At 38.8% G+C, this 12,691-nt stretch overlaps 1 protein-coding gene across 8 annotated transcripts in view; it reads right to left on the reverse strand.

Annotated features, from left to right (window-relative positions):
* Positions 1–12,691, reverse strand: part of LOC6502768 (transcription factor SOX-6) — a 437,528-nt gene that overhangs the window by 262,226 nt on the left and 162,611 nt on the right. For 3 of the 8 annotated variants that reach the window (XM_044717619.1, XM_044717618.1, XM_014904081.3), the window contains exon 2: positions 2,242–2,728. In XM_044717619.1, the coding sequence (XP_044573554.1) occupies positions 2,242–2,299 (58 nt within the window). In that variant the 5' untranslated portion in view covers positions 2,300–2,728. Of the gene's footprint in view, positions 1–1,042; positions 1,948–2,241; positions 2,729–12,691 lie in introns of all 8 variants that reach the window. The other 5 variants (XM_044717621.1, XM_044717625.1, XM_044717620.1 and 2 more) reach the window with 3 other exon arrangements.

Genomic DNA, 12,691 nt, shown 5'->3' on the forward strand with positions numbered 1-12,691 from the left:
TCCATTGAGCTATTGAATTCTCAGCTTTGGTCCCAAGGCTCTAATTTCTTCGTGCCTCCAATGATTATTGGCCTATCACTATTGTGGCCAAAACGGCAACAATCAAACCTACAGAGCCTACAGAGTACCACCTGTATCGGTTTCTTATCCTGTAATTCTTTGTTTCGAGGAATTGAGGACTTTGTTATACCACATAGCCTAATTCGTCAATTCCAGTCCTCTTATATCGATTTCAGAAAATCCTGCTGACCCAGATTAGTTAGCAACCCCGGCTCATTTTTTAAACGGCGTCCCTCCTTCAACTTTATCGAACCAGATCTTAGTGTCCTCTAACCATCTGGATGGGTGCTAGTGAGTCTCCTTCTTGCTACAAGTATTCTGGGCGCTTTGGAAGGAGTGGCGTACCCCTGGCAGTGTAGTGTCTATTGGAGACGTAGACCTGATGAAAGATGATAATCTTCCCCCAGCTGATTCTTGGACGTGACCTAGTGATCCGTGTAGCCGTTGTATAAACAGCTGGGAGAACGACAAAGCGAGATGTGCCAAAGCTGGGTCAGCAGCCTCTCAAGCACACTGTTGAAAGCCCAGCCTTTAACGGGGAGAGAATGTTGGGCCAAGTCGCCAAATACGAAACTGCTTAGAATAATCTAAAAGACTCTGCAATGGATGAGCAGCTGTTGGTTTATCAGCATTTTCGCTTTTTGTTTATTTCTCCCAGTTTTGCATGTGCCTTGCTGGTATTTGTAGCGCATAGGCTTTGGGAAGCTTTCGCAGAGCTGTTGCACACTAGCTCACATTTTATTTGCGTTTGTTACCCCCGCCTAGACTCTTGTCCATGTAATGATAGATAAGTGCATTGTTCGAAGCTTCTCTTGCTAAACTTCATCTACTTGTTTATACCGGAAATAATTTCTGCGGCTGGAGATGATAGGGTTTAATTGAACCCCTAATAATAATTAAAATATAAACTGCTACCTTTTTATGAATTATTATTAAAAACTATTAGGGGCGTAGGAAGGATAATAAAACGATAACTACATACCTTTTTTTAAGCTTATTACTCCAATATCGGAATTATTTAATGATCTTCCGAATATCGAGGTACATTCGGACCCATCTTCTGGCTGTATAATACTATCTAATAATTTCCTTTCTAATTGATGAACAAGAGAGGATTTAAGGCTATCTGCATCTTGTATTTTTTTCTGGTTAGATTGGGATTTTATATTTTATCCAAGACCATTGATAAATAACACTGACTGGCTTTCGAATATCAAAATTATTAAATGCTATTTTTTTTTCCCTGATAGTCCGGAAATGTCCTTTGGTTATTTTTTGTTACAGCATTCAGTATTGAAAATTATTCAGTAAACAGTAAAATCATTTTTGGTCAAGAAAATGTCAGAATCTTCTTTTGATTCAATTTTTTTACTGTTCAATATTTTTGTTTTTAGGTTTTTGACTATTTTTGAATCATTGAATGAAGAACTAGATAATACGTATGTTGTAGGCTAAAAGAAACAAAATAAACTTTTTCTTGTTTAATTTTTTTTTTGCACTGAGCACTTTTTCTGAGCACTTACTTGATTGCTGTTATTGGTTTTCGATACGTTCAAACCTTCATTTGAAATTGAACACCTGATATTCGTATCCATATCAGTGGGTTCGGTATCACTTTCGAAAATCATATTTGGAATTATATTAAAATGTGTTCCTTTAAATCTGGACTATTGAAACAAACGTTGATTTTTTAATGTTTTTTTACCTGCTTTTTTTTAAAGTTGGAGCTCTTAAAGACACTCGCTTTTTTTCTTTTTTTTCTAAAGCATCGCAATAAATCTTATTATGAAAAAGTTGTATATACATAGTTGTATCCATTTATTTTGTGAAGTGATTTACGTTTTGTTGGCGTTCTTGTAAGCATTAACTGAGTTCCTCATGTTCATACTGAAAATATTTAGATATTGGAATATACGATTACGATACATTGCTATCACAAGGAAACAATAAACATCGTTTTTCTTTTAAAAATATCCTTTTATTTGTATTTTTATATGAATAATGAGGACATTTTAAACATTAAAATTGTTTAGGATTTTGAGAGGTAATTCATATGTAGTGGTAAGTTAAATTTTCTAAAAGTATCAAAATGTTTAATGAGTAAAATAGTTTGCGAATTTTTTTGGCTAGTTGACAGATTTTATGGAACAGTTAACCGATTTTTTTTAAAATTTGACATACCTGATATAACTTTGATGGCTTTCTTCACTTCGATATTTCCCTTTATACAGGTGTGCATATTTATTGCGATTTTTTCCGAGCTCTATATGACTGTGTATAACTTCTCTAAAAGTCCCATCTATTCATATGTGTACTTGCAGAGCATTTTGATTTTGTCCAGATGTTTGCATTTCATTGAAGAAATCATCTCTCATCCTATACAGGTAACATAATCTATTATCATGTTGGTCTTCTGTCTGTTTCTATGCATTAAACCCGGAAACTATAAAAGCTACAGAGTTGAGATGTTGCATAAAACACAAAATTGCCTGCTGGCAGATCATGCATTCAGATCGAACAACTATATCATATAGATCCCATAGAAATGATCGGGTCAACATATATATTTTTCAAGATATTGTCATATAGTGGCTCTATAACTTTTAGGCTCCCTTGAACCAGTCTAGAACATACATAGATTCCAGCACCCACAATTTCCGCGGTACACCTAAGAGAAGAAATTGATTAAATTTTAGCATACATTGAATTATGTAGGCCGTGTAATTGCGTTGGTCATAATTACACAGCCACACAAAAAAAAAAATATTTTTTCGGGTCTGGAGGTCAGACCATGTTTACTATATGTATATGGGGTTACCGAGGTCCAAAAAACCCCAGCTCTTCAGGGTTCTGACATAACCTCAAAAAACCTCATACAGTATTATATTCGAGTCCGTGGGTCAGAACATGTTTATTATATGTTTTCAGGGTCGCTGAATCCGAATCCGAGGTCTAAAAAACTCCAGAATGTCAGGGTTACGAAATAACCTCAAAAATTTGATAAAATTTTTATTTTCCGAGTTCTGGGCTCAGATCAAGTTTACCATATGTTTTTGGAGTCACTGAATCCGAATCCGTCGTTCAAAAAACCGGATTTTTTAAAGGTTACGTTAACAACCTGACATGCTGGAGTTTTTTAGACAACGGATTCGGATTCAGCGACCCCAAAAAAATATGGTAAACATGGTCTGACACACGGATTCGAATATAATTTTGTATTAGCTTTTTTGAGGTTATGTCAGAACCCTGACGTGCTGGGGTTTTTTTGGACCTCGGATTCGGATTCAACGACCCCGAAAACATATAGTAAGCAAGGTCTGACCTCCAGACCCGAAAAAATATTTTTTTTGTGTGGCTGTGTTATTTTTACTACATATAATTTTTAAAATGTATGTGTACAAACTAAAATAAAAAAATGACATCTAGCAGTTACCATATCTTTGGAATTCTCGTCCAAAGTTTGATTTAAAAGAAAACTCGAAATAAATTATTAAATTTTTTTTTATAATTAGTTTCTGGCACTCTTTTCGAACGGACTTGTATACCACGCGTAACTGGGGTATAAAGAACTGACTCCTCATTAAGTTTATAGTTCTCTAATGCAGCAAATGGTGGTTGCTCTCGTGAAAGAGCTTGACGAGGAGATGTGCAACCGGGTGACGTTTAGATAGTACTATTTGGTCATCGTTCGGGTTTATATCGTCTAGGTAGATGTTGTTGTTTCGTCTAGGTAGATGTTTATAAGCGCGCTGGTCCTTTGGATGTTGTTGTTTTTTTTTTAGAGAATCAAATTCGTCCTTGAATGCTTCTCTTTGGGCTACTTTATAAAGTAGGTTCTTTTCATCATACATGATGAACGTTGCTGTGGCACGATAAAGACGATTCAGTTTGAGAACGTTTCAATGTTTAGTTTAAGATAAACTGGACTGTATACTCTGGTTGATGATTTGGCCACTGGTCTTTGGGCCTTTTCAGGAATGCCGGTCCGCTGGTCTACTGCCCCACGTTTGGTTTGGCGATAACTTTCGAAGCCATATCCGCGACGTTTTCATGTGTAAAAATCCAGCGCCACTGTGCATCGCTCGTTGTTTCCATAATCTCACCAATTCTATGCATCACGAAAGCATGGAACTTCCGGGGATCCATTGTAACCCAGGACAGGACGGTCTTGGAGTCTGTCCAAAAGGGTGTTCGCCAATGTTCAAGTTCCGTGTGAATTGTGTTTTATGAGCCAGGCGGACGCCGGCGACTGCGGCAAGCAGTTCATTCGTGGTATCGAGAGCGGTTTTAAGGGAGCGACTTTATTTTTGGCAATGACTATATTTGTCGTGATGACAGATCCTTTGATCACGCGAAGGTAGCACACAACTGCATATTCATATTCGCTCGCATCGACAAAGGTATGTAGTTCGACGCTATCGGCGATATGCAACAATGGTGAGTAATGTCGTGGAATATGTACGGACTTAGCTTGTGATAGTATTTTCAGCCATTTTGTCCAGCAACTCTGTAAAGGTTCCGGTAATTCGTCGTCCTATCCAGCCCCTGATCGCCATGTATCTTGTAGAAGAATTTTAAGTCCAATAGTTTAACACAAAACAAAAATCTTAAGGGGTTATAAATTGACATCAGAACCTGCAGAGCTTCCCTTTTAGTGGGACTTGCCGTCTCACTTAGTACGTTCCTTTTTAGCTTTGCGAATCCGAAAACATATTTAAATGAATCACTCGTTGGATCCCAAAACATATCCAAGACTTTCTCAGCGACTCCTAAGTCCTTTGTAGGCGTCGTTGTGGTTCACGTTTAAGACTTCGGGTGAATTGGTCTAGTTTCTGATGCGGAAACCCCTAGCTGAATGTTTGACCGCCTTAAATACTTTAATAGCTTCCTCTTCGTCGTTTAGACTGTCTATATAATCGTCGACATAATCAGCTTGGGTAATGGCTTCATAGGCTCTTTGATACTGCATCTTGTAGTCCTCCGTATTTTTGTCCCTGACGTAATGAGCTTTACAAGATATGTATTCCAAACATCATTGCTCTCATTACGTATTCCTTTGGGCTTTGCGTTTGCTTGTCGATCCACAGGAAACGCTGTACATGGATGTCACTTTCCTTTATCCTTATCTGATGTAACATTTCTGCTATATCTCCGCAGACCGCTATCTTGCCGACTCTGAATGCCATCAAAACGTCGGACAGTGGATGTAAAAGATCCGGACCAGTAAGCATTAAGACATTTAAGGAGGCGCCATGAGATTTAGATGATTAGATTTTGAAAGCTTCTTCATCATCTTTAGAGCGAAGAGTCCTTGGAATGACGGATTCTACGTTGAAGATTTCTTTAATGGCATTATCAATTTCAGTCCAGTTGCATTGACAGTGTTGCATAGATAAATGTTTATTGTCTTTTTCAGATCCCTGTACACCCCTGCCTAGCATGCACTTGGATGCGATGGGATCATTCCACCTTCCTTCTTTTATTTTCCGGGGAACGGCTAACTTCCAATTTTCTGTTCCAATCAGCAACATTGGTCCTGCATCAGTATATGATGCAATCGGTAATCGTTGCAGGTGTATTTATGGTTAACTCCTTGATGTCCAGCTTTTGCTTCGGTAATCCTAAATTTTTTATTGTGTGTATGTTTTTTAACCAATATATTCTATTGGTATCTATGCTAGAGACTTTTATGTTAAAGCAAACGGATTCGTTCTTCCTTCCTGTCGTTTGGTTCGTCCACTGCATGTTCGTCCACGGAGTACCTTGGATGTTTATCCTTTTGAAGAGTTTTTCGTCTATAAGTGTGACCGATGACCCTTCATTTAGAAATGCAAATGTATCAATATAGGAGTTATGAGTGTAAATCGGAACAATACGAAAATATTGTTGCCCTCTGGGTAAATTAGTTCGATGAGAGGAGACAATGTTAGGATTCGTACGAATCCTTTGTGCAGCAGAGGGTGGTTTCTTGATTCGCATTCGCCGATCCCACACAGCTTACCTGCGACCATGGATCTTCAAGCATTTGAAGTTTGCTGCAAAGCTTGTATTCCGTAGCCATTTGTTTCTTTTCATAAGGGAGCTTTTGGAAGAGCTTTTGGAAAATCCAGAGCTTTTGGAAGATCCAGTCGCTGAACGACTTAATCAATGCAGCGCTTGAGTCTTTTGGGTGCATAGCCCAAGTCAGTTTTTAATGGCTGGGCAGTTTATCTACTAACTCTCTCAATAGCTAGGGGTTGTTTAGGTGGTCATTAAGGTGGCAAGCCTCCATGGTGGCACAAATATTTCATACTGCTAACGCATCTATGAGAGTATCCAGTCGTTCCTTATTGATAGAGCTTTTTCTCGCCTTTTTAATTAATCTGTCTAGTATCTGCTCGGGACGTCCGAATTTGTCTTGTCCTGACAGCTGGGCATTTGTAGGCACGATGGATGATGTGATTAGTGCGGCTCCACCTTGCTGAGCTAGTATATTGTACTTTTGGTTGATGTAGCCTTGATCGGCCTGTCGCTTTTCCTCTAGCATTTGTAGCATTAGAGTATTAATTTGTACCAAAATATGTTCGTTGTTCAAATATATTCAGCTTGTAAAGAAATCGGCAGTTCCTTGTCCAGTTTTTCACAGCACCGGTTGAGCGTCCGGCTGTTGGAGCAATGTTGGTTGGGTCTTGCGAAATGGCTCCTTGGGCTGTGTGGGCGTCAGTCAGCGAGGTTGCGTCAGGTGGCTGTTTACTGCAGGAGATGCATTTCCATCCTTTTGAATTCTGGGTGTTTTCGTCTCGAACGCAGCCAAAGTGGTACCACGTCATGCAAATTTCGCAATGCACCCATATAATGTCTTTGCCGGTAATACTCTTTTTGCATACACTGCATTCTGTTTGGTTGTATTCACGGGATATCATGATTATTATTTATATCTCTGTTGTTGCTATGCCTGTTTTCAGCCTTATTAGACAAGACAGAACAGAGCGTGAATTTTGTTCGCGTTTATTACGCAGCAAGTTTTATATGTTTTGTAGGTATACTTCGTTTTTTATCGTTGACTACTCGCTGTATTTCGACGTCTGTATGTATGTGGTCCGATAATGCAGCGGCAAGCGATAGATACGTATGCGGCAACAAAAAATCACACACGGAGAGTTTTAGTAAGATTTTTTAAAGAATGTGGCAGCCCAGAATGTGTCAATTTAAAAAAAAAAACAATGTCTAATAATCAAATTTAATCAAATTACACGAGCTTAAAAAAATCTTGTTCGTTAGTTTTTTTTTCTTCTGCGACTGTGACGATTAGAGATGACATTTTTGAAGTATTTGTGTTGGCAAGTATTTGTACCGCCCGTAAATTATTCGTTAGTCTCTGTTGTTGTGTTGACGCTAACAACCGTCATTTTATAAAACCAAGCACACCCATTGTTTTGCCAACCATGGTTGATACATGGTCGGTAAAATTAAGTTTCAAATCTTATAAGACACCCAGATCGTTAACCTAAGTTTATCGTTCTAAACCATGGAGAAGCCTGGTGAGGGCTAGATCTATCAAATTACATGAGTTTACATTTCGATCCATTAAGCTTTAGGTTATTTGCTAAACACCAATTTTGAAACTTATCTAAATCGGATTGAAGTCTAGATGGGGCAGTAGTGAATCTTAAGGAATCTGAAAGCTTAAGGTCATCAGCGTACATAAGGCAAATGAATCAGTTAAGGCAAGGGGCAAGTCGTTAATATATATAGTGTAAAAAGTAAGGGTCCAAGATGGCTTCCTTTGGGCACCCCAGATGTGGCGCGGACTAAACGCGAGGTAACATCTTTAAAGAAGACAATTTGGGTTCTTCCAGATAAGTAGCTCGAAATCCAGATAATAAGATCAGTTGGGAATCTCAAAAGACTGAGTTTACTTATACGAAGCGAATGGGTAGTAGAGTCAAATGCGTTACTGAAGTCAGTGTAAACGGCGTCTGTTTGTAAGCCATTCCGAAACCCATCCGTGATAAAAGATGTTAGCTGCAAAAAGTTGGGGTTAGAGAGGACTTTGGGTGGTTGTTTTTTGTATTACAAAATTTTGTATGGTTTTTTGTAGTACTATTTATTACAAATTTTCCGGGTCTATTGATCTATACATGAATGCGGTGCTTCTTCGGTTAGTAACAATTCTTTCATTCTTGGCATTGACGCGAACGCGTCCTTCAATTGTTGGTCTATGGTCAGATGGGGAGGAGTATGATCGCCAATAATCTTGTGAATGATGCAGCGATGAGAGTGTGTGAATTTTATTGGGGGGTCATTGCATGAGTGATCTCAATCCGATTGAGATTGTACTGAGCCATCCCACGTCTCTGCATGCGAATTTTCGTTCGCCAACAAAATCCGATTTCGTTCACAAAGATTCGCTCTGGGAAAGCTCCATGTTTGGATTTGATTGCTGGTAAACATTTTTTAAGTGTCTGGAAGTCCATTCCTATACTATTTATGTAAATTATTTCCAAGTTTTCCGAGTGTATGGAAATGCCCAATGGTGAGTATGCTCTTAAAGTCACCCGATAGGGTTCGGAGTGATCCTTTTCGAGGCATCAACTTCGTTGCTGCTTATGAAAAAGTTCCAAAAAGAGTACAGGTGTAACCACTGCTGGAGAGTGTGAGCCAGATCAGTAAGGCAGTTTGGCATCAAGGAGGGGAAGTGGTTGGACAACGCATGGAGAAGCGTTAAGTAAGAACTCTGTTCCGGGATTTTGGGTGACTTTTGATTACCTGGGACGTAGATCTTTAAAAGAGTTATTTTTCGAGACGGCGTTCCGCATGAGTGGATGAGGCTCCTGGTTGCCCGCAGGGCACAATCTGTGGTTCAGTGGAAGCTCGCGCAATCAGAAGAACTGGTTGAATGGGGCCTGAGCCTGAGAAAAGCTGTCCGCACCATATATGGTGGTCTTTTTGTTGCTTGCACAACAAGCGGATTACCTGGATGGAGCGAGGCAGTCTTGAAAGTTACAAGAAGCTTTTGCTTGCTTTTGGAGCAATGCTTTTGGAGCAGATCACCTAGAATTGGAGATACGACGTAGAGCGGTAAGCTACACGCTCAAGAAGGAGCGGACTTTAATCAAATGCTTTTCACGAGCGATTGGGATGATAGGTTGAATGTTCTAGCGAGGGCCGTATTCAGTCGTCGACGAATGCATTAATTTGTGGATGCCGAGATGTGTCAGGTGTAGTGCGTAAATCAGTATCGAGCTAATAGGTGTATGATATGGGGTGCAATATTTTCGGCCCGCTTTAGTTGTACGAAACTGACCAGAAGATTTTTCTGGTACCACTACTTCAACTCCGCCTTGTCCAAAAGCCTCCTTCGAGCGGTCTGGTCACTGATCAGGAGTGATTGCCGTGGCTTGGGGAAGAGGAAGGAATAGTCCTCGCCTCCGAACAGTGAGAAAACCATGTCCGTGAACTTGGTGGATAAAACTGTAACACCTTTGGCATTGGTCGCTTAATAATTTATTTTAAACAGCTATGTATGCCCTTTTCTATCCGGGGCCACCAATCCGTGACTATTCTGAAGTCAAAATGGATAGTGTCCTTCTTGGCACAGCGCCTGAGCGGAAGCTGTGATATTCTCTTGTACGTAGGGAGCTACGTGGAGGTGGTATTTTATTACCCAAATACGGGTAGAGCCCAAAGAATCGACGTAGAGTTGCGTTATCCAATAAAGTGCTCTCACTTCACAGATCAAAAGAGGCTTCTGTAGAATTAATGTAGAAGATTAAGTTTGAATTTTATTGAAGTCTAGTATAAGTTAGTATAGGGCGGAGCGGGAGCGCAAGAAAAGCTCACTTGCGCTCTCTCGTGAATTCACCCCGCTTCGCCGCAATAGATAAGCTAGGCTTAAGTCCTTTTGATAGAAATATAATTGAATTTATAAAGTTGAACCGAGTGCACGTATTTCTCGTAGTTGCTATATTTAAATTTTACAGCCACCTTTTTGTCTTTCGGTTTTTCGCGACGAGATAAACTAATCTCAGTGAACATTTTGGCGCCCCCGGGTGGACTGTAGTTAATATAATAAAATAAAAAAGCAACAAAAACAGTGACAGTGACACAATATACATATATAAGCAATATATAACATACATATATTCAAAAAAAAAAGAGTTGCTCGCGACGGTTGTGGTGGTGAATTCAAAAAAAAAATACAAATTAAAGAATTCTCCGCGTCGCGAAACAAACTTCTCCAATCGAGCTGCTATTGGAAGGATTTGTCGTCCCCATGCACTGCACCTGCATCGATTGTCAAAGGAAAGTGGCCGCAGGATTAAAAGATCCGAAAGCAGAACCCCAGGTATTTGTGCAAAAAATTGAATGTTGAGATAAGACAAATTAAAATCCGCCTTGTGCTGGAATATTGCACCCTCCTTTCAATTCTTGGCGCATACGTACGTAGAAAAAATAGTAGAGCAAAAATAAATAACAACATATATAAAAGTTCTAAAAATGTAATTATAAATATATGTGCTAACCTACATGTACTGCCTGTGGACAAAATAAAACAGAATATATATATATTATTAGCAATCACTGTCGCCCCCTACACCTCGTTCTCGATTGTACAAATCTTCCAAATAAATACTAAAGTGCAGCCAAAAATTATTTTATTTATTACAGATAAAATAAAGGTGCATATATATTTGGTATACATACAAATAGATGCAGCGATAATATTCTCGTTTTCGTTTCCCACCGTTATCCGCTGCTGTACGTATGTATGTATTTGCACTCTTTGGCGCGTATAGTTTAACGGAACGCCAAGTGACGCGCTCCCCTACAATTTGGTTGTGCATATTTGTTTCGGTGTCATTGGCGAACAACTATTTTTTTGGATACTCTGTGCCTCGACTATCAAATAATTCGTTTATCAATTAATTAATCAATTTAGATTTTTTTGGTTAAATTTAATAAATTATTTATTATATTTAAATTATTTATTATATTTAAAGATTAATTAACTATTTTCGTTTTCGCATTTTCTTGATACCAAATTAAAATTTATTTAATTTAATTCAACAACAAGAAAAATCTTTAATAAAATTTATTTAACAAAATTTAAATAAAATATTAAATCTTAAATTTGCATTGTTTTCGTTTTTTTTATTGAAAAAATATATTATTTATAATGGAAAGTTCTAAACAAAAACTCAATTCCACGACTCTTATTGACTTAAAAAGAAGATTAAATGTCAAAGTTAAAAGCATTCGCCGGTTGGAGGAACGTTTGGAAGATGGATCACTTCCTCTAAATAAAACCGAGCTAGAGTGCAGGCTTCAGGTTTTAGATGAGGCAATTTCTAAAAAAAATGAGTTGCAAGACCAGATCGAGCAAATAGATGAATTGGATGATTTCGGAGCCGAGTTGGAAGAATTAGGAATAACTACCAAGGCAAGGATCATGTCCTTATGTAATGCCTTTAATTCAGCTGAAGACTCCCGTCCAGCTACTGCAATTTCTACAGCCCCAACTCGAGGTCGACTTCCCAGTTTGGCATTGCCAAAATTCAGTGGAAATTATTCGGATTTCAAAAATTTCATTAGCCTTTTCGAGATATTAGTTGACAAAGATGTAAACATTCCTGTTATTGAGAAATTTAATCACTTAATTTCTTGCCTCTCTGGTGAAGCCTTAGGAACTATCAAGGCATTCCAAGTCACCGAGAGTAATCGCTAGTCTAAAAAGAGTTTATGATAACGAATGTCTCATTTTTGCGAACCAAATACGTCAACTGTTCAGCCTTCCGAAAATTTCCCAGCCGTCTGCGTCTTTAAGGGGTCTCATCGACACTGTGTCATCAATTTATGGATCACTATTATCCATAAGAGATGATACTAAAATTGCAAACTCAATGATTATCCATTTAGTTTTGAGTAGAGTGGATCCAGTGACCAAGCAAAAATGGGAAGAGTCACTGGATTATGAGGAATTGCCGCTGTGGTCCGATTTCGAAAAAATACTAAATCGTAGATACCGGTATCTGTCCGCTGAAGAGACTGGCAACCCAAAACAAGAAAAAACTGGGTTCAGCAAGCAACTGAATAGAACTTCGTTGGCTTGTTCTTCTACCAACGCCAAACCAGCTTGTAGTTATTGTAACGCTAACAACCATTTTTTGGCCCAGTGCAGTCCGTTCGCTCGCCTTGCTGTAATGCAATGGTTTGAGTTTGTTAAGTCAGCCTCCCTGCGGGAATTGTCTGCGAAAAGGTCACACAGTAGCGAAGTGCAAATCGACCAAGTGTCAAATCTGTGCAAGATTGCACCATAAACTTCTGCACCGATTTACAGTGACAGAAAATAACTCTACTTCACATGCTTTGCATGCGTCGTCTGTAGAAAGGGTTTTGTTAGCAACGTCGATCGTAAGCGTTCGCACAAAAAATGGTGAGCACATCTTGGCCCGAGCATTACTTGACTCAGGGTCACAAATGAATTTTATTACAGAAGATCTTGCTCAACGCTTACAGATTCATAGGGAGGAATCGTGCATAAACTTGCTTGGAATTGGTCAAACTAATTCACAAGTTAAGAAAAAGATACACACCGTGGTGAAGTTGAGAATCAATGGTAGCGAGTTTCCGTTCGACTTTTGGATTTTAA

Source organism: Drosophila ananassae (genome assembly GCF_017639315.1).
Source record: "Drosophila ananassae strain 14024-0371.13 chromosome 4 unlocalized genomic scaffold, ASM1763931v2 tig00000054, whole genome shotgun sequence".
NCBI lineage: Eukaryota > Metazoa > Arthropoda > Insecta > Diptera > Drosophilidae > Drosophila > Drosophila ananassae.